The 21,200-nt window shown below is 54.1% G+C and overlaps 1 protein-coding gene across 3 annotated transcripts in view; it reads left to right on the forward strand.

Annotated features, from left to right (window-relative positions):
* The window catches only part of LOC120385031 (alpha-2-macroglobulin-like protein 1), a 144,799-nt gene that overhangs the window by 22,810 nt on the left and 100,789 nt on the right, over nucleotides 1–21,200 (forward strand). For all 3 annotated transcript variants that reach the window (XM_039504104.1, XM_039504105.1, XM_039504103.1), the window contains exons 11-21: nucleotides 7,424–7,588; nucleotides 8,717–8,947; nucleotides 9,382–9,445; nucleotides 9,589–9,734; nucleotides 10,075–10,224; nucleotides 10,825–11,004; nucleotides 15,388–15,511; nucleotides 17,694–17,850; nucleotides 19,741–19,966; nucleotides 20,212–20,338; nucleotides 20,875–20,996. In XM_039504104.1, the coding sequence (XP_039360038.1) occupies nucleotides 7,424–7,588; nucleotides 8,717–8,947; nucleotides 9,382–9,445; nucleotides 9,589–9,734; nucleotides 10,075–10,224; nucleotides 10,825–11,004; nucleotides 15,388–15,511; nucleotides 17,694–17,850; nucleotides 19,741–19,966; nucleotides 20,212–20,338; nucleotides 20,875–20,996 (1,692 nt within the window). The remainder of the gene's footprint in view (nucleotides 1–7,423; nucleotides 7,589–8,716; nucleotides 8,948–9,381; nucleotides 9,446–9,588; nucleotides 9,735–10,074; nucleotides 10,225–10,824; nucleotides 11,005–15,387; nucleotides 15,512–17,693; nucleotides 17,851–19,740; nucleotides 19,967–20,211; nucleotides 20,339–20,874; nucleotides 20,997–21,200) is intronic.

Here is a 21,200-nt window from a genome sequence, read left to right on the forward strand (position 1 = left end):
TAGTCTTGTAAACAGGATGAACATAAGGGTACAGACTGTCACACAGACATCCCAGACTCAGGGGCTCCTTAGACCCTTCTTCCGTCTGTGCTCTCTACTGGTTGCCACAAAGTGGGCCTTGGGTCCCAGTGTTACACATGCAAAAAGATTTCCCGCCACACTCCCTGGGTATTTATACCCCACAGATTGAAAGGAAGCAGTCTCGTCCATTTCAGAGACATCCTGTTACTGCTCCATTCTACCACACCTACCAGAGGTCTTCAGAGCAGTCCAGAGAGAAGCAACATCCTCACAAACGAAACCTGACTTCTACAATAACTACGGCTCTTAGCCCTCCCCTCTCTTCCCTGCAGCAGTGAATTTGACATTTCCATCAAGAGCTGCCAACCAGTCTCAGATGACTTTACCCTTTCCCACCCCATTTGCAGACCATTCACATTATTTCCAGGAAGTCTGGACCCATATTACCACTGATCAGTGAGTACCTACTGGAGGTAATTCAACAAGTGTACTTGATCCAATTCCAAGTCCTCTTGAACCCTGATCCATCTTCCGCGCCCCACCAGGGACTCCTCCCATGCGAGGTTATTACAGCAAGAGGTTCAGTCACTCATATCTCTTGGAGCAATAGAGAAGGTTCCTCACTTGTTTCAGGGACAGTGGTTTTATTCCCACTACTTTCTGGACCCCAAGAAGTCAGAAGGTCGGTGTCCGATATTATACCTCAGGGATCTGAACACTTTTGTATGCCAATGTGCCATGATGATCCAGCCAAGCTGTGATGGACTCCATCCCTGATTTGGTCTCTCTCTCTCCCTCTGTCTTTTGTCCACCCCAGTGAAAGCAGCTGAGTCCCTCGGAAGGGCTGCCTCCTCCTGATTACCTGACATCTTGTTCCCTTTGTTCTCCAGCTCAGTTCACATGTCCCACCCACTGGAGTTTCCTGCTTTTAGGTGCGCATTGTTCAGTTGTGGGACATCTCTTTGTTTCGCTGGACCTTCTGGTGATTTGGGTTGGTTCCAGACCGTTCTTTAATGACCCTATTCATTCCACCCAGACAACTAGGTGACACACATACCTCATGCCTCCTGCACGCCTCTAGGTTGACTGGGTAGCAATACAGAGCACAAAGGGAAACTGAGATACAGATAGGCTTCCTGAAAATATTACAGAAAATTCCGTCTTTGTCATAGTCAATTCAAGCTTCACATGGTAAGTATCTCCTCCATGCTTCCTTCCCTGGATCCTCTGGACTATTCTGCAGCTCTCTGTCTGCACCATGCATATTTCTATATTTTCATCCATTCAGCACACAGGAAATATCTGGTTTTTTGTGTGGGTAACACACACTGTCAGTACAGAGTGCTGCCATTCTGGCTATCAACAGCTCCAAGGACTTTCATGAAATGCCTGGCTATGATAGCAGCCCATCTTAGAAAGACCAGCATCTTAGTGTACTGTACCTCAACAACTGGTTGGTGCAGGGTTCGTCTCCCCAACAGGTCACAGAAAGCATTCGATACATCTTGACACTGTTCTCCACTCTGGAGCTAACGATAATCAAGGACACGTCTCATCTAATTTCCACTCTGAAAATGGGATTCATTAGAGCCTTCATAAACTCTGCTGCAGCAAAGGCCTACCTGCCACAGCCAGCTTCAACAACACATTGGCCCCGATCACTCCAATGCAGACCAAGTCGCAAACCACAATGAGGACACGCCTCGGTAGTGACGCGGAATGGCCTCCCACTTAATCTGAGGGGGAGGAGTCACTCAGTAGTCCCTGGTGGATGCAGTCAGGCCGGGATTTCCCCTCCCATTGGAAGTTAAGGGGTGGGACAGGAAGTATAAAGGGCGGCTTCTGGAGCTCTGTTGGGCCGCCGCTAGAGAAGGCAGACATCTCCCGTCTGCTCCCAAGGCTGGAGACTAAAGAGGTGCCCCTCCGAGCTGAGGAGCAGCCAGACCTGCCGGAGCCATCGGCCGTCCGAGGCACTTAGGAGCCAATGGGACTGCCACTAGCTTTGTACCCAGAGGAAATGGAGGATCCCCGCAGATTCAGGTACATCGCAGGGGGACGGTTGGAAGTGGCCCAGGGACAGCCGACCCCAGTCTGGCTGCACTGCTGCCAGACACCCAGTCAACATATTGCAGCTGGATTCCTCACTGACCCAGTGGCGGAACACTCCGCCACTGTTAGGGCCCTGGTCTGGGACCCAGTGGAGTCGGGAGGGCCTGTGTCCCCCTACCCTCTGCCTCCCCCCCTCGGGGTGGCAGCCTCCCCATCTTAGGCCACGAGGCCTGTGTTTGTCTGCCATCTTCCTGAGCCAAGATGTCAGGCAATAGACTGTCTACAGCTCCACCCCGCCTCAGAGGTCAGAGAACCCCCCTCCTGAGCCCACAGACCCTTTGGTGCTCCGCCTGGCCTGAGGCCTGAGCCCCTACACTGCTTGATGCTCTGCCCTGCTTGAGGGTCTGGGCTCCTAGACTCATTGCAGCTCTGCCCCTGCCTAAGGGCCAGAGCTCACAGACTGCTGGTTTACTCTGCCCTGCCTGAGGGCCAGAACCCACTGATTGCTTGTTGTCCTGCCCTGCCTGAGGGCCAGAAGCTTCTAGACTGTTTGGTGCTCTGCTTATTACTCTGCTAATTCCCTGACTCTGGGTGACACCTCCTACTGACCCAGAGCAGGAGGACCCAGAGCTAACCCACTACAGTCTCCAATTGCTGGGTCATATGTAGGGCCCTACCAAATTCTAAAGCCGTGAAAAGCACATCACAGACTGTGAAATCCGGTCTCCCCCCATGAAATCTGGTCTTTTGTGTGCTTTTACTCTACACTATACAGATTTCACAGAGGAGACCAGCATTTCTCAAATTCAGGGTCCTACCCAAAATGGGGTAGTGGGGGTGGGGTCACAGGATTATTTTAGGGCGGGTCATGGTATTGCTTCCCTTACTTCTGCGCTGCCTTCAGAGCTGGGTGGCCGGAGAACATCAGCCGTTGGCTGGGCGCCCAGCTCTGAAGACAGCGCTCCACCAGCCACCGTGCAGAAGTAAGGGTGGCAATGCCATACCATACCCTCTTTATTTATGTGCTGCTACTGGCGATGGCTCTGCCTTCAGAACTGGGCTCCCGGCCAGCAGCCACTGCTCTCCAGCTGCCCAGCTCTGAAGGCAGCGCCACCACCAGCAGCAGCGCAGAAGTAAGGGTAGAAGTACCACAACCTACCCTACAATAACCTTGTGACCCCCCAACCCCTTTTGGGGTTAGGACCCCTACAATTACAACACCGTGAAATTTCAGATTTAAATAGCTGAAATAATGAAATATACGACTTTAAAATCCTGTGACCATGAAATTGACCAAAATGGACTGTGAATTTGGTAGGGCTCTAGTCATATGGCTTCATGCACATTGGTGACTCCATCCACCAGACTCACCATTTAGGTTGTCTGCAATGTACACAGCAAAGGTGTGAAAGTGCAGATTCCACAAGACGTCCTGAACTCCTTCAACTGGTGGAATGACCCGGAGCAAGTTTGCAAGGGTGCGCCTCTCTCACCGTTGTTGCTCACAAAGCCCATCCTGACCCAGGCTTCTGCACTGGGATGAGCAGCTCATCTCGAGACCCTAACAGTTCAACATTCTGGAACTCGGGGCCATCTGACTTGCTTGCATGGTTTTTCCACCCCATATCAATGGCCAGAACATCCAGATAATGATGGACCATACCAGTGTGATATTCTATGTAAACAAACAAGGAAGGACCAGGTCCACCCCTGTATGTAGAGAGGCCATCCTTCTGTGGAACTGGTATGTATGTCACAACATTAGGATTTCTGAAATTTATCTGCCAGGTCTACAGAACATGCTGTTGGATCCTCTGAGCAGACACTGGTTGCAGAATCATGAATGGTCCATAAAAGACTCAGTTATGAGATCCATTTTACATTGATGGGGATCTCTTCACACAGATCTGTTTGCGACTAAGCATGACAGAAAATGCAACACCTTGTGTTTCACAGGGGGGCAGAGTCTGGCTTCTCAAGCAGATGCTTTTCTAGTGCTCTGGACTCAGGGACTACATTATGCTTATACTCTTGTTCCTTTGATACACGTGTCTTACAGAAAATCAGACAGGTGAAAGCCTTGGTCATACTAGCAGCCCCAGCTTGGCCAGACAATACTGGCATCCAGAACTCAAATCTCTGTCACTGTCCCCTCCAGTTGCACTACCTCTGTGTCCGGACTTAGTCAGCCAGAACAATGGATCTGTTCTTCACCCAGACCTGATATCACTGCATCTGACGACATGGAAACTGCCTGGTTACTGGACTTAGAAAAAACTTGTTTTGCAGATGAACAAAACATCCTAGTTCAGAGTAGAAATAGTCCAGTAGGGTGTACCTAGGCTGCGATATGGACACACCTCTCTGCATGGTCATCTCAACACAATCTGCCCCCAACAGGGCCATCGATTCTTGATATACTTCAATATTTGCTGTCCTTGAAAACATCTGGTCCATCTGTAAGCTCAGTACGGGTTCATCTGGCAGTGAACTTGCCGCATCATCCACCAGCCCAACATTATACAGTTTTCTCTCACCCTAAAGTAAACAGAGTCTTTCTCCCAGAGCAACAGCCTCCTCCATTATGGGACCTTAATATGGTTCTTATCTGTCTGACGGACCATCTGTTTGAGCTGGTCTACTCTGGTCTATGAAGACTTCATTCCTCATAACATTTACATCAGCTCAAAGGGTTGGCAGATTACAAGGTCATCATTGACTGTCTTTCATAAAGATAATGTGGCATTTAAACCACATCCTAAATTTCTCTCAGAAGTGGTTTCAGACTATCATTTAAACCATTTCATACCTTTACCTGTATTCTTTCCTAAGCCCCATTCCTTGAGGGGTGAAGTGGCTTTTACACATTAGATGTCCTTCAAGCCCTGTCCTTCTATCTGGAAGACAGAGCTTGAAGGGCTAGGATAGATAACAAGACAGAAATTATCCTAATGCCTCTATGTAAATCCATAGAACATCCCCATCTTGAATACTGTGTACGGGTCTGGTCACACCATCTCAAAAAAAATATATTGGAATTGAAAAAGGTACAGGAAAGGGCAACTAAAATGATTAGGTGTATGGGACAGCTTCTGTATGAGCAGAAATTAAAAAACCTGGGATTTTTCAGTTTGGAAGAGACACCTCGGGGGGGTAAGATAGAGGTCTATACAATCTTGACTGGTGTGGAAAAAGTGAATAAAGAATTTTTTACTCTGTCACATAACACAAGAACTAGGGGTCACCCAGTGAAATTAATAGGCAGCAAGTTTAACACAAACAAAAGGAAGTTCTTCACACAATGCACAGTCAACCTGTGGAACTCTTTGCCAAGGGATGGTGTGAAGGTCAAAACCATAACAGGGTTCAAAAAAGAACTAGATAACTTCATGGAAGATAGGTCCAGTGATGGCTATTAGCCAGGATGGGCAGGGATTCAAAACCATGCTCCGAGTGTTCCTAACCTCTGTTCACCAGAAGCTGGGAGTGGACAACAGGTCACGTGATGATTACCTGTTCTGTTCATTCCCTCTGGAGCACCTGGCATTGGCCACTGTCGGAAGACAGGATATTGGGCTAGATGGACCAATGGTCTGACCCAGTATGGCCATTCTTATGAGTAGGACAAAGCCTTTCAGGGTATCTCCTAGGCTATTTATTTCTATACTGAGATGTCAAAGGGTCAAGGAATTTCGATGCAGAGGATTTCCAAGTGGGTGTCCAGTTGCATTACAATAGTTTATGAGAGAGAATTTAGAACAATCTGGGCAGGTTAGATTACATTCTGTAAGGGCTCAGGTAGCTTCCACTGCTTCCTTGTAGGGTGTTTCTTTAACCGATGTGTGTAGCTGCTACATGGGGTAGTGTACATACTTTTACCAGACACTACTCAATTGTGAAGCATCTCCTTCTGATGCTTGGTTTGACAAAGCTGCATGATAGAATGTTTCAGTAGACTCAGTCCTCTCCAGCTTTATGATACATTGTGAGTCACCAGAAATGGAGCGAATATAGACAAGCACTTGGTGGAGAAAAGGAAGTTATGTACCGTTTTTAAGATGTGTTGTTTAAATGTGCTGCACAATCCAACTCCCTTTCCCCTCTACTGACAAATCTATTGTTATGGTCTTGACAGTTGGGATGGAGCCAAGAGTTGTTTGGTAGCTCCTCCCCTTTTATGCCCTGGGTAAGGGGGTGCCCAAGGGAGGTATGCAGGGCGCAGGCACAACCAATGGCCACTGGTGGCTAAATCATTCAGATCTGCATCGCATGGGGCACATACGCACCAGAAGTGGAGCACATATAGGCACCACATCTCAAAGAACTCCGGTTACTAACAGGTAGGTACCTTCCCTTTGTATTTTGTGCTGTGCACAAATGTATATTTGCGCAAGGTAGATTATCGAATTGCATTCTCGACAAGTGCCCAGCCTAGAAAAGGTGTGCGACACTTAGCTGAAGGACGATCATGGAGAAGATCTCAAGATGGCAATCTAGCGCCATCAGTTTTGATTGTTTCTCAACTACTGGCCCACCCCCACAGAACAATGTTTTTTCTACCAAAGGGCCTGCAGGTGGGGTGAGCAAGTCTGGGGGAGGGGGAAGGAGTTTTCCAGCTGAACGCATGGCAGGAGGGTCCTGAGAGGGTCTACTTAAAAAGGGGCACTGCTCTGTGCAGCCGTGCCGACCATCACCACGTGGCAGAAGGCCTGGCCAGAGACAGACAAGCCAGGAGGGATTCTGCCCAGCCTGAGCTGTTGACAAACCCCAGAGTCAGAGGCAGAGTGAGGTCAGACTAGAGAAGGGTGCTCATCAGCACTTTTGTTCACTGGCAAAGATCTGTAACTCTTGAGCCATCTACGTGACTGTGGTTTAGAAATTCCTTTGTTACACCCGGGTTCCTTACTTGCCTACCGCATTGTCCCTCAGGGATTAATCTTAAAGCCCAACCTGGCCACCGCCCAGCTGTGACTCAGGGGGAATGTGTGTAAGCAAAGCAATGGGGCTGGGAGATCTGAGGCCCTGGTTTCAGGGCCTGGGGGTGGCTGGACTGCAGAGTCCCACATCCCAAGGGAGGGCTCAGTCAAGGGGTCAGACAACCTGTTACCCCTCAATGCTCACCCCAGCACCCCTAGCTATTCCAGTCCTGCCAAAACTTCTTCCCAGATCTGCTAATGCCCCTCAGTCCTCACCCCAACACCCCATCCCAGCCCTGGGCTTTCCCAGAGCATCTCAGGGCTGGATCACACTGTCCCTTTCTGCCCCCAGCCAGCTCTTTAGCCCCCAGTGGGCAACACTCTCCCAGGAGTCTGCTCCCTGAGTTGTGTGTCTCCCCCTTTCTCTCCCGACTCAGATGCTCCTGAAGGCGGCAGGTGGTTCTGCACTGAAGAATGAGAAGCTGCAGCTCTTTGTTAGCTATGGAGATGTGAAGCAGGACCAGACCTTCCAGACAGACGAGACTGGCAGAGCTTCCTTCGAGCTGGACACTTCTGGCTGGACTGGGAGGGTCACTCTGAGGGTAAGTAACGGGCATCCCAACATCTGTGGGGACCCTGCACTCCAGCCTCTGATCATCTCCTTTCAGCTGGACTGGACACCTGCACTTGACGTATGAGGACACCCAGAACTGGGCCCAGCAGTTCAGGGGTTGCTGCATTGCCTCTGTCAGGCTGCCCCATTCGAACCACTGGGGTTTTCCATGTCACTTTTGTTAAGTGCTAAGAAATGTTGTTTCTGCTGCGGTTATGCTGTCTAGGCTGCTAAGCTGTTACAGCTGCTCAGTGCTTCTGTTCTTGGAGCTCCAGTGTTATCAGCACTAGCAGAGAGTGCAGCTTGCTAATTCAGCAGACCTCAATGTTACTCATAAAGAAAGATCACAGGCACAGTTCACTGATGAAGGCACTTGGCTAGGTTTATGGTCCACGAAGCACGGTCCTAGCGCCCTGGTTCTGTGGTTGCAGGTACACTAACATATGTATGCTCATGACAGTGGACCAGCTCAGTCAACAGCGGGACTGTCTGCTGCTCCCTCGGCTGGACAAAGGTGCCCTTCTTATGACTTCCCTTTTTAAACATTGATGCAAACAAGTTACATATGACACTCCTGATATGGTTAGTTACCAACCCTACACCTTGTACGGGCTGGTTCAAACAAAAAATCCCCATTCACTATTCTGTCATTCCATTCTTATCTTACTTTGGGTCGGCGTGTTCCTGTACCATCTCCAAGGATTGTGTTTATGCCGTTACGTGAGAACTCTAGGTTAGGGTGTACCTGTACTAGCCTTCTGGAATGTGTTTACATGAACACCTAGTACTTCTTAGGAAAGCCTGTGTTTTAGCAACACTAGTCATATCTTTACCATGTACCAGACAGTGGACTTGTAAGCAAGCGTCTGCTTTATGACAGGGCCTGAGTTTTGCTCATAGCATGGCCTGGCTATGTTGACTGTGGTTCAGGCCTCAGGTCTTACACCAGGCCCAGTGCTCCAGATTCTCTCTCTCTACTACAACTCTTATGGACACAGGGTGAGGGGTCTTAATGAAGAAATCAGTTGGCAAAGCCTGCCTTGCCTTGGCGGCATTCCTGTCCTGTGCTGGGCACTCTGTATCCCTGATGATCCCCATCGCTCTCTCTATCCCCAAGGGGCACTTCAAGCAGGTGGATCGCAGCTCTGTGTTTGGAAGAGTCTCTCCCCGTTATCCGGATGCCCATCGTAACCTGGAGCCCTTCTACTCCAAGAGCCAGAGTTTCCTGAAGATCCGCTGGCTGGGAGGGGTGCTGCCCTGCGACCAGGCCCAGCAGCTCCAGGTGGATTACGTCATTGCTAGGGAGGCCCTGGGGAAAGGGTCCAGGAGCCTGGATTTCATCTTCCTGGTGAGCCCGTCATGGGAGACTGAAGTGTGTGTGTGTGCATGCGCGCATGTGTGTGTGTATGTGTGTGTGTGCGTATGTATGAGCATGAGGTACAGAATCAGCGCTGTGACCCCATGACAGACCAGTGGGCAATAGGACAGTTCCTTTCAATGAAAAGGGCGGGGCAATATCAAGACGGGGCTTTTCCCCTTTCCCCACTAGGGCTCTGGTTCCAATCTGGCCCCAGAGCAGGGGCTGTCTGGCCTGGGGGGGCTGGGGATTGGGATACCTGCCTGAATGTTCTTCCTTGCACCCCCACCTCTGCTGGCTCAGTCCATGGGGAGGAGAGGCCGCACCCTGCCCCGACTCCGGCCTGCGTGGCCATCGCCACGTCGGGACGTTTGTCAGCCCCCCATATAGTGTCTACTCAGTGACTCCCGTCTCCTCCTCCGCAGGTCGTGGCCAAGGGAGCCATCGCCAGGATCCTCCACAAGGGGCTGGACCTCTGGGAGGGGGCTGGTAAGTGGCGGGGGAGGGGTCTGTGCAGATAGGGAGTGCTCAAGGGCAACTGGGGATTGAGCCCCCTGAGCAGGAGCCGGGCTGGGGGAGGGGGCTCTGCTGGTTGGGCCTGACTTCCCCTGGGTGTTTCCCACCATCCCTAGGGCTGAAGGGCTCCTTCTCGGTGGAGCTGCCCGTCGGCGCTGACCTGGCGCCCGCTGCCAAGGTGCTGGGTTACACGGTGCTGCCCGATGGCGAGATGGCTGCTGACCGCGCCCGGCTGCAACTGGCCAAGTGCCTCCCGAACAAGGTGAGCCTGGGGCTCGGGGCGGAGGAGCCTCTGGGTGGGGGAACCGCTCCCTGCCCCATAACAGGAGCCCTGAGCAGGGGCATCGCTGCGTGCCCTCGGCCCCTCCCTTCCCCGGCCTCACAGCAGCGCCAGGGTCGTTGCACCCCATCCACCTCAATCGCTCTGGGGTGTCTATGAATAACTGCAGCTCCCTGAGCCGTCCCACGGGGGTGCTGAATGAGCCTGGGCTGCTTCAAACCACCACTCCCAGCAGCAACCTCCAAAGCCCCGGCCGGCCGGGCCTGTCTCCCCCTGCCCCGGGGGTCTCTCCCCTCCCCTGTGACGCGCTGTGCCTCGCCAGGTGAAGCTGGCCTTCTCGCAGGACCGGGCCCTGCCGGGCTCAGAGCTCCAGCTGCGGGTGCAGGCTGCCCCCGGGTCCCTGTGCGCCGTCCGCGCCGTGGATCAGAGCGTGCTGCTCATGAAGCCCGAGGCCGAGCTCAGCATCGACACGGTGAGTCCAGAGCAGCTCGGCCGCTCACCCAGCCCCTCCCGACGAGTCCTCCCCCCTCGCAGGGAGGGTGATGCACGGCCGCTGGGGGACACCCCTCGAGGCCACCTCTCCCCGTCTGAGGGCTGCTCCAATGGCACTTGTCACCCCCTAACTCTGGGGGGTCCACACTTGCCTTGCCTGTTCTCCCATCAGCCCTTGCAGTGCCCCCCTCCTGGCACCCCCTCACCCCGGCTCTGGCTGGGAACATGGAGCTCAGAGCTGAGATAATGGCCGGGGTAACCGGAGCTCGGTCTCCAGGGCAGAGCTGGTCCCCAGGGGCAGGGCAGGAGAATTCCCTGCCCCCCATGTACAACAGGGGACAACTGGCCAGGTGCATTGTGGGAGTTGTCCCTTCCTGGGTGATAGAAAGGAATGGATGTGGGGGAGCTGCAGCGACAGACGCCCATGCGGGAGATGGGGTTGGGTGGAGGGAGGCATCTGTGCTGGAGATTGGCAAGGGCGATTGGGGAGGTTTGTGGGGTGTGATGCATCTGTGAGAGAAGGGGCTGGAATTGGGCTCTGGCTTAGCTCCCACACCTCATGTTGTCTGTTTATTTTTAGGTCTATAACTTGCTCCCCCGTTTTCCCCAAGGAGATTATCCCGCTGCAGCTCGAGAGCACGAGTCAGGCGACTGTCCATATTTCTCTGAGTACCCTGAATACATGGGTCTCTGGCGGTCACGTCGCAGAAGGCCCCAGTCTGTCCAGTTTTCTGACAGTGACTCCTACCGTTTATTTAAGGTAAAGTAAATGTGGAGGCCAGAGTGTGATGAGGCCACAGTTGCTGACCTGGAGCCTCAAAATCAGGGAGAGAAATATACATAGGTAATGGGGCCAGATCCCCAGCTGGTGTAAATTGACACAGCACCATTGGAGTCAATGAAATGACGCTGATTATGCTGAGGGTCTGGCCCATGGTGGGAGGGACATAGTAGTGCTGGCTTGCCTGTGATACCGCTGATCATGAGGGGCTGTTGACTCACCTGTTGACCCTAGAGAGAGCTGAGAAACTCGCCCTCAAGTAGCCTTGTCCCTTCAATAGAGATCCCAGAAGTTGGTGCTGGGATCTCGCTCTTCGCTCCTGAGTGCTCTAGTGCGTGTTTCAAGGTCCTGCCTTGTCTCCCGCTCCTATCCAGTGGGTCTGTGCAGTGCCAGGAGCGTGAGTGAGGAGGCGTAGCTTGCAATGCCTTCAGTCTGCTGCCGACGTGCAGCTCTTTGTGTCCATCACACTGTTGTAGAAATTTCTGTCCATTCCAGCTGAGGAATAAGGAGAGACGGACACAGCTAGTCAAGCAAGGAGCCCCAGGAGGGGCGATCCGTTTATTTCAATTTCAATTGGGTTTGAGCTCATATGTCAGCAAGAACAAAGAACACACTTACACCAAAGTATTATATACAGTTGACTATGATAATCTATAGCTCTATGATTGGCCAAAATTTGATCTCATTACCATACATAATTAGCAAGCTACATGAATCTGCCCCTCTTGTGACCCCTTATTGTTCATCTATTTGCACCCCCCCCCTTGTGTTAGTTTGCAAACCAAGTAGTTAGCTATCTATAGAATGCAGGCACAGAAAGATCCATTGTCTGCGAGCCTGGAGTTTGGCTACATTTCCTCTCGAAGGATCTTCCAGAGTTAAGACTATCCATAGCTGGCGCTGCATTTTTCCCTGCTCCTTTTTCCCATGTGTACGTGACAAACTTGCCCCTTATTATGGAATAATTTTATTTCAACACTAAGCCACAAAGGTTTAGTCGAGTGCTTTACCCAGGGTCCAGTTGTGACTGGGGCATAGCAGAGCTGTCTGGCTGTTCAGGTGAGGCTGCGATTAGGTTGGGGAAAACAACCAGAAGAGATGGCAGAGATTGTCGCCCACAAGTTTGCAATGTGCAGGTCACAATGACTGTAGCTGCTTTGAGTTGATCAGACAGCAGCTGTAGCCAGGGCAGCATTTCTCCACATAAGTCTGATCAAACGGTTGCAACCTTTTCAGTCTGGCGTGGACCTTGCTACCATTATCCAGGCCTTTGTCACCTCAAGACTTGGGTTACTGCATTGTGCTCCACAGGCAAAGCACCATCAGAGTCTTGGACTGGGGCAGAACTCTGGAGCTGTGGCTAGTGGGGGGGCACAAATGAAAGATTCTTGGGGGGTCACATGCCCCCCAGACTCCTCTGGATGCCTGTGGTGGGGACACAGCGACACTCTAGTCTCGGGGTGTCCATGCAGCGCTCGGAGTGAGGAAGCCACAGGCATTTCATTCAGACCTGCTGAATCACTCCCTGCGTTTGTTGGAATAAGCTTTGAGGTTATTCTTGTGTGTTATTCCAGAGTGTTACTTAGTTCTGTATCATATAGCAAAGATGTTACTCTTGCCCCTAAAAAGTTAAAATCTGTGTTCTACAATATCTGAGAAGCAAAAACAAGGAAACTTGCAGTTGAAGTGAGCACCTTTTAATGTAGATCAGGAGGCATATGCCTCCCCAGCAGAGGTGACACATGCGGGGGGCATGCAAGGTCATATCCCTCCACCCCCGATTTCTCAGGATGCCTCTGTAGGGTTGCCAACTTTCTACTCACACAAAACCGAACACACTTGCCCCACCCCTTGTCTGAGGCTCTGACCCTGCTCACTCCATACCCCCCGCTCGCTCTCCCCACCCTCACTCACTTGCTCATTTTCACTGGGCTGGTTCAGGGGGCTGGGGTGCAGTAGTGGGTGAGGACTGCGGCTGGGGGTGTGGGCTCCGGAGTGGGGGTGTGGGCTCCGGAGTCAGCGTACGGGAGGGGGCTCCAGGCTGAGGCAGGGGGTTGGGATGCGAGGGGGGTGAGGACTCTGGCTTGGGGTGCAGGCTCTGGGGTGGGGCCAGGGATGAGGGGGTTGGGGTGCAGAAGAGGGCTCCTGACTGGAGGGTAGAGCCGAGGAGTTCGGAATATGGGAGGGGGCTCTGGGCTGAGGCAGCGGGTGAGGGGGTGGCAGGAGGTACAGGCTCTCGGCTGGGAGTGCAGGTTCTGGCGTGGGGCCAGAAATTAGGGGTTCAGGGTGTGGGAGGGGCCTCCGGGCAGGGACTGAGGGGTTCAGAGGACAGGAAGGGGATCAGGGGTGCAGGCTCTGAGATGGGGCTGGGGATGATGGGTTTGGAGTGCAAGAGGGGGATCAGGGCTGGTATTGAGGGGTTTTGAGGACGGGAGGGGGATCAGGGATGGGGCAGGGGACTGTGGCCTGGGAGAGGGTCGGGGTGCAGTCTCCGGGCAGCACGCACCTCAAGCAGCTCCTGGAAGCAGTGGCATGTCCCCCATCCGGCTCCTATGTGGAGGCTCAGCCAGGTGGCTCTGCACGCTGTCCCGTCCGCAGGTGCTACCCCCCGCAGCTCCCATTGGCCACGGTTCCCAGCCAATGGGAGCTGCAGGGGCAGCATTTGGGGTGGAGGCAGCAGCAGAGCCCCCTGGCTGCCCCGACATGTAGGAGTCAGAGGTGAACATACCAGCTGCTTCCCAGGAGCCGCGCAGCGTGGAGGCTAGCAGGGAGCCTGCCAGCCCTGCTGCGCAGCATCACCAACTGGACACTCAATGGCCCCGGACCCGCCAAAATCCCTTTTCAACCGGATGTTCCAGTCAAAAATTGGACACCTGGTCACCCTATGCCTCTGGTGGGGACGCCCAGTAGCAAGGAGGCAGCACTGCGCCTGGCAGTGGCACTCTCCCTGTGTCCCTACAGCCAAGGGGAGGCAGGAAACAGCCAGGTGGCTGGCTGCTGACTGAGCTCTTCCCCCACCACATGGGGCTGCTGCGCCTTCTCTGCTGCTGGAGTCCCAGCGCTGCTGCCTGCCTTGCAAACCATCCGCCCAGGTGAGTCAGGGAGTGGAGGCAGAGGCAACACATGTGACTCCAGAAGCAAAGAAGGTGCAGCAGCCCCAAGTGGCGGGAGAGGAGCTCAGCCAGCAGCCAAACACTCTCCTGCTTCCTCCCTCCCTGGGCTGCAGGGACACAGGGAGAGTGCCAAAGTGGTGATCAGCAGAGCTGCTGGAGTTGTTAAAAAAGGAGGGGGAAACTGGCTGGGGGGTGTTCTCTACAGGAGACCCTCAGTCTAGTTGGGGAGTCATAGAATCATGGAAGACTAGGGTTGGATGAGACCTCAGGAGGTATCTAGTCCAATCCCCTGCTCAAAGCAGGACCAACCCCAACTAAATCATCCCAGCCAGGGCTTCGTCAAGCTGGGCTTTAAAAACCTCTAAGGATGGAAATTCCACCACCTCCCTAGGTAACACCATTCCAGTGCTTCACCACCCTCCTAGTGAATTTTTTTTCCTAATATCCAACCGAGACCTCCCCCACTGCAACTTGAGACCATTGCTCCTTGTTCTGTCATCTGCCACCATTGAGAACAGCCGAGCTCCATCCTCTTTGGAACCTCGCTTCAGGTAGCTGAAGCCTGCTATCAAATCCCCCCTCACTCTTCTCTTCTGCAGATTAAATAAGCCCAGTTCCCTCAGTGTCTCCTCATAAGCCACGTGCCCCAGCCCCCTAATCATTTTCATTGCCATCCGCTGGACTCTCTCCAATTTGGCCACATCCTTTCTGTAGTGGGGAGACCAAAAATGGACACAATACGCCAGATGTGTCCTCACCAGTGCCAAAAGGGGAATAATCACTCCCCTCAATCTGCTGGAAATGCTCCTACTAATGCACCAGAAACCTGAGTCACCAGAACATGCTGACCTTGGAGGTCAACTGATGCTACAAGGCCCATCTGTTTCTCCGGCATCTGAGGGTGGGTTTGGGGAGGGCAGAGTGGCATGGCAGTGAGTGGGGTATTTTGTCGAATTGAATTGCTAGACTGGTTGTTCATTGCATTGTCCAGGTTGAGCCGTGGGGCTGGGAGGGTTGTTTGTGTGATGAGTTGCTGTTATGTGAGCATCTGGAGTTTAGGAGACTTGCCTCCTCTCATCCAAGCAAACTCACAGATATAGTACCACAGTCTTGGGTCTGCTAGTATTTCAGCTTTATTGCTTCATAGTTACTTTCCCTTTAAATGAGCAGCGAAAACCAGCCTCTTGCAGCTGCCTCTTGTACAGTGTTTTGCTGGTTGTATTGTTTTCCCCTCTTTCCTTTTTCCCAGGATGCGGCTTTGAAAATTCTCACCAATGCCAACACCAAGAAACCTTTCATCTGCCCTGATATTCCGATCTTCAGATACAGCAGTCAACCCAACTTTAAGCTCGGCCTTCCAGGAAGTCCAGGGGGTGAGTTCCCATCCTTCTTGTTTCTGAAATTCCCTATGGATTCTCCATTCCCTGAAGGCCAGAAATGGGATTGGTCAGGGTGGGGAAAGCCCTCAGAGTCGCTAGGGAGAGAGCTCTATGAAACCATCTGCCCAGAGTGAAGCAGCACTCAGAAAAGCCAGCCCGTGTTGGTGGTAGGTTACAGAGAACGTGTCTCAATGGCGTTAGCGAGAGCACTGACCACCTTCATGTGGAGCCTTGCACTCAGTTTTGGTTGTTGCTCCTGAGCTGGGCAAGGCCTAGAGAAAGGCAATGCCGATGAGGGATTTCGTGGCAGAATGAAGGTTGTTTAGTCTAGGAAAAAAGAAGAGAAGGAGGGGACTTAGCTGAGATGTTTCAGATTCTGATGGATTTAGAGGAAAGAGCTCAGTCCCTGCTTTGGATCCTGCCGCACAATATGAGACCCAGGGGACATTTGCTTGAATGAACAGACAGCTGGGAGATTTAGAACAAATAGAAATAAATTCTGGAGGATTCACTGAAGCTTCAGGAGTTATGGAGTCAGATACTGTGGCCACAGAGGGTCTGTCTCCACTGCTAGTGAACACCTGTGGCTGGCTTATGTCAGCTGACTCACGGGGCTCGAACTATGAGGTTGTTTAATTGCAGTGTAGACATTCGGGCTCAGGCTGGAGTCTGGGCTCCAGAACCCTCTCCCCACGCAGGGTCTCAGAGTCCAGGCTCCAGCCCGTGCCTGACTGTCTACACCTCAGTTAAGCAGCCCTGGAGCCAGGGGCAGCTCCAGCTTTTCTGCCACCCCAAGCAGCAAAAAAAAAGACGAGCGGCAGCACTTCAGCGGCAGCTCAATCGCGCTGCTTCTTCAGTGGCAATTCGGCGGCGGGTCCTCCCTCTCTTCCTCTTCGGCGGCAATTGAGCGGCAGTTCAAAGAGGAAGAGAGGGAATGAGAGACCCGCCGCTGAATTCCCGACGAAGACCCGGATGTGCCACCCCAATATCAGATGGAGTGCCACCCCTTTGAATTGGCCGCCCCAAGCACCTGCTTCCTACGCTGGTGCCTGGAGCTGGCCCTGCCTGGAGCCCGAGCCCTGCGAGCCTGAGTCAGCTGACACAAGCCAACCATGAGTATTTAACAGCAGTGTAGAGATATACTCGGAGAGCTGGAGCTGTGCAAGGCTATCAAATCTCTTGCTTCAGGACATCAGCTAATCACTGCAGGGGTCAGGAAGGGCTCATGACTGGTTTGTTTATTCTGATCTGTTGCCGGCTTTGACCAACATCCAGGACCAGACATACACTTTATAAACTGCACAATAATCAGACCCACCTAATGTCAGAGACTCTGCCAGGGAGAGCTGTTGGTGGGGTGGGGGAGGGGAGGGCGTTGCCATGTCTAATGGTGGTGGGGAGGGGTGTTGGGGTGTGTGAGGGGAGGGCGTTGCTGTGTCTAATGCTGTGTGGGGAGGAGTGTTGGAGGGGTGGAGGAGGTTGTTGCTGTGTCTAACACTGTGGGGAGGGGTTGGTGTGTGAGGAGGGCGTTGCCATGTCTAACGCTGTGGGGTGTTGGGGGTGTGAGGGGAGGTCGTTGTGTCTAACACTGTGGGGTGTTGGTGGGGAGGAGAGGTCTTTGCTGTGTCTAATGCTGGGAGGAGGAGTGTTGGAGTGTGTGAGGGGAGATTGTTTCTGTGTCTAACACTGTGGAGGAGGGGGGTTGGTGTGTGTGAGGGGAGGGCGTTGCCATGTCTAACGCTGTGGGGGGGGGTGTTGGGGTGTGTGAGGGGAGGTCGTTGCTGTGTCTAACACTGGGGAGGATGTTGGTGGGGGAGGAGAGGGTGTTGCTGTGTCTAACGCTGTGGAGGAGGGGGGTTGGGGTGTGTGAGGAGGGCGTTGCTGTGTCTAACGCTGGGGAGGGTGTTGGAGTGTGTGAGGGGAGGGCGTTGTGTCTAACGCTGTGTGGAGGAGGGATGTTGGGGTGTGTGAGGGGAGGGCGTTGTGTCTAACGCTGTGTGGAGGAGGGGTGTTGGCGTGGGTGAATGTGGACGGGGGTAGTGTGCCTAGTGGTGTTTTTGTGGAGGGGAGGGGCATTGTTGCAGGTGGGAGGGTTGGTGTGGGGGAAAGGCCTCTGTGCCTGAAGCTGCCCGTGTGCGGGTGACGAGCCTGGCTACTCCTGTTCACACTTTTCTAGACTCTTCCGATAGACCCGAGATTTTGAGGATGAACGTACTCATGGAGCGTAGTGGATTAGGCAACACCCTGCCGGAGCCAGAGCCCAGCACCGAGGAGGCGCCAGCACCACGTGCCTACTTCCCAGAGACGTGGCTATGGGACCTGGTCCCTGTGGGGTGAGTGAGGAGCTACTGCAGATCTTCCCTATGGAGCAGCCTCTATGCCTGGCCCTCTAAAGCAGTGGTCCACAAACTTTTGAAGGTTGTGCCCCCTCTTTCCCTTGCCCCTGCCCCTGCCCCTGCTCTGGAGCTGGGGTCAGAAGTGGGGCCATGGCTCCAAGGGGTGGGGGCAGCAAACAGGGGTAAGGGAGCTGAGGCTGCAGCTGAGGGTGGGGCTGGGGACAGGAGCAGGGCCGGGGACAGAGCTGTGGCCAGGGGTTGAGGTTTGGGGCGGGGGCAGGAGCAGAGCCGCAGCCAGGCTGCAGTGGGGGCTGGACGCCAGGCCTACAGCCGGGTGCGACTCTGCCCCTGGCCTCACCTCTGCATCCACCCTCTGTCGCGGGCTGGGAACTGAGCCATGGCCAGGGGCCAAGGGTGACGGCAGGGCTGGGGTCAGGAGTGGAGCCGCCCCCAGCGAGGCCCCCAGCCAGGTGCAGAACCGTGCCCAGGCTGGGGATGGGGCCACGGCTGGGGGTGGGGCTGGAACAGAGCTGGGTGTAGGGCAGGGCTGGTGGCGCTCCCTCCCCGCAATGAGGGCTGGCCTGAGCCAGCCATGCCCCACCCCTGAACATTTTTCCATGTCCCATTACGGGGGTGGACCCCACAGTTTTGGGTCCTCTGCTCTAAAGACTTCCCTTGTTGCTTCTGTGCTGAATCCAAATATCCTGAGCTAACCCCAGATAAAGGCTCCAGACAACAGGGACAGAGAAGGAGCCGTGGGACTGAACTTAGCACGCCTCAGGAAGGGGAACAGCGATGGCACTGCATCACCTTTCTGGCCTCCACATTCCTAGAGCAGCTGAAGGTAGATTCAGCCCCCAGCTGAGAGGAGAGAGACCTTTGTGCCAGCCAGCAAGCACGCTTCATGCTGGCTTACGGCTGCTTTAAGCCCCCTGTGTGCTCCCGTAGTAGCCCGAAGGGGCCTTATCAAGGGCCGAATTGAGTCCCGTGTCTAGGCTTGGCAGAATTCAATTTTAATTTTTTATAATTATAATTTTGACAGAGAATATCGATGTTTATTTTTAAGCATGTTTGGAGAAAATGATGGGAGGTCAGACAACAGGGCAGGCCAGACAGTAATTATTTAATGTCAATAGACATTGGTAGTGGCTTTCTCGGAGGCCAGCAGGCCTAGTGGACAGGTCATGGCTCAATAGTTTTTCCTACCATAAAAGTCCTGGGATGGGCTTCTCTGATGGTGCCAAGCAATACATTGTTCCCCAAATGAATAGGCAGAGGGGAAAGTAGGGGGACTGGGCCCTCCCCTTTCACCAGGTCCTGGCCCAGCGCCCAAGGGAAAGAGGCACGGACTGCCTCACTTGTCCCTTCCTAGCATACCTAACCAGTCTTCTCTCAGTTACATCTGGGCTGCTTCCGACCTCCCTGCTTTCTCTTCGGCTTGGTTGCAACCTCTTGGTCCAATAAGTGATCCCCAGCCCTCCTCCCAGTGTTCAGTTATTCTCCCTCATCCGCCTGCTCTGCGGTTAAGGACTTGGGGGGACGGGGATTAGACTGATGTTTGTCTGGAACCTCACCTTCAACCTTGCTGCCTTGGGTGACTCTGTCAGGAGGATGAGACTCCTGACAGCATCGCTCTCAGGATCATGGAAACACTCATGCCGCTCCACCACATCCAGGTCACAATTCTCTGGGACGGGGACATGAATCTGGAGGACGCCTGTGCGTAAATTCTTTTAATGTGGAGACACCATTGTCCACAAGGGACATTCCCTGGGATTCTATACTACTGTGCAACATACAGCTGCCATCCAGAGGTTGAGGTGGGATGACAGAGAAAAACTGAGTTGCATGTTTGTCTAAAATTGCTTTGTGTCTATCCTGGCCCAGCGACGGGGGCTCCAAGGACGTCCCAGTCTCGGTGCCCGACACCATCACGGAGTGGAAAGCTGGGATGTTCTGCACGGCGGAGGTGGGCTTTGGGCTCTCGCCCACGGCCACCTTCACGGCCTTCAAACCCTTCTTTGTGGAGCTGGCCTTGCCGTACTCTGTGATCCGGGGAGAAGCCTTCGCCCTAAAGGCCACTGTCTTCAACTATCTGCGGCAGTGCATCAAGGTGAGCGCCGCCCGGGGCTGGGCTGCGGGGGCTGCTGGGGCCAGTGACCTGGGGCTGGGGGGCTGGGCAGCGGCGCAGGCCGGCGAGTGGCACCGGCAGTCACTGGCTGTGACCCTGTGGCCACTGGGGTCAGCACATCGCGGTGAGGGGGCCTGAGCCCCAGAGGGGTCAGGTCTCGGCTGGAGCTGGCGCGTGTGAACGCGTCCCCCACAGCCCTAAGGAGGCTCTCGTGTTGGGCCCCACAGGTGCGGGTGACGCTGGCAGAGTCTGCGCAGTTCCAGGTGCAGGCGGGCGAGGATGGCGCCTACACCAGCTGCCTCTGTGCAGACGAAGGGAAAACCTTCCAGTGGGAGGTGACGGCGAGCAGCCTGGGTAAGGGTGCTGGGGGCTCTGTGCCGGAGGGGAGGGGCAGGGAAGTGGGAGGGCTCTGTACAGTGGGGGGGGGCAGAGAAGGGGGGCTGGAGCCTTCGCGCTAAGGAGGCAGATAGGGGCCCTTGGAGGCTCTGCGTGGGGGACAGACGGGTAAGGGGCATTGGAGGCTCTGTGCTGGGAGTGAGGAGGAGGGCGCAGGATGGGGTCACTCAGGGCTTGGTACCAAGCGGAGGGGATGAGAAGAGCTGTGGGGGAGGGGGCTGAGAGGATGCCCCAGCAGTGAAACCTCTTACGTCCTAATCACCATTTCCCACAGTCACTTCCCTCCGTCCTTCCCTTCCCCTCTGGCCTTATCTCTCTTTTCTCCCCATTCCCTCTCTCTCTCTCTCTTCATTTTCTTTCTTTTTCTACTATTCTCTCCCTTCTTCACCACCCTTCCCTTCAAGTATCCTCCCACCCTCGGACACGGGCTCCTCTCTGCCTCGGGCAGGGGCGTTGGTCTGTCTAATGGGGGCGTCTCCCACCTTGCTCTGCAGGGGAGGTGAACTTCACCGTCAGCACCGAGGCTCTGCGCACCGAGGAGCTGTGCGGCAATGAGCTGGCCATGGTGCCGGCCCAGGGGCGAGTGGACACTGTGATAAAGCCCCTGCTGGTCCAGGTCAGTGTCTGGTCGGGGCCTCTGGGCAGAGCGGAGGAAGATCCGGGGCCTGGGTCTCACCTTCTGGTGGCCGTGGGCCGAGTCTGCACTTGTGATTGTTCTTTGTCCTGCCACAGAAAATAATCCCCCAGCACCGTGCCATCCACGTCCTGGACCCCGACCTGCACTGCCCCGTAACACGGCCCCGTCCCAGCGAGATCAGGG

The sequence above is a fragment of the Mauremys reevesii genome, linkage group 17, assembly GCF_016161935.1.
Source record: "Mauremys reevesii isolate NIE-2019 linkage group 17, ASM1616193v1, whole genome shotgun sequence".
NCBI classification, from domain to species: Eukaryota; Metazoa; Chordata; order Testudines; family Geoemydidae; genus Mauremys; species Mauremys reevesii.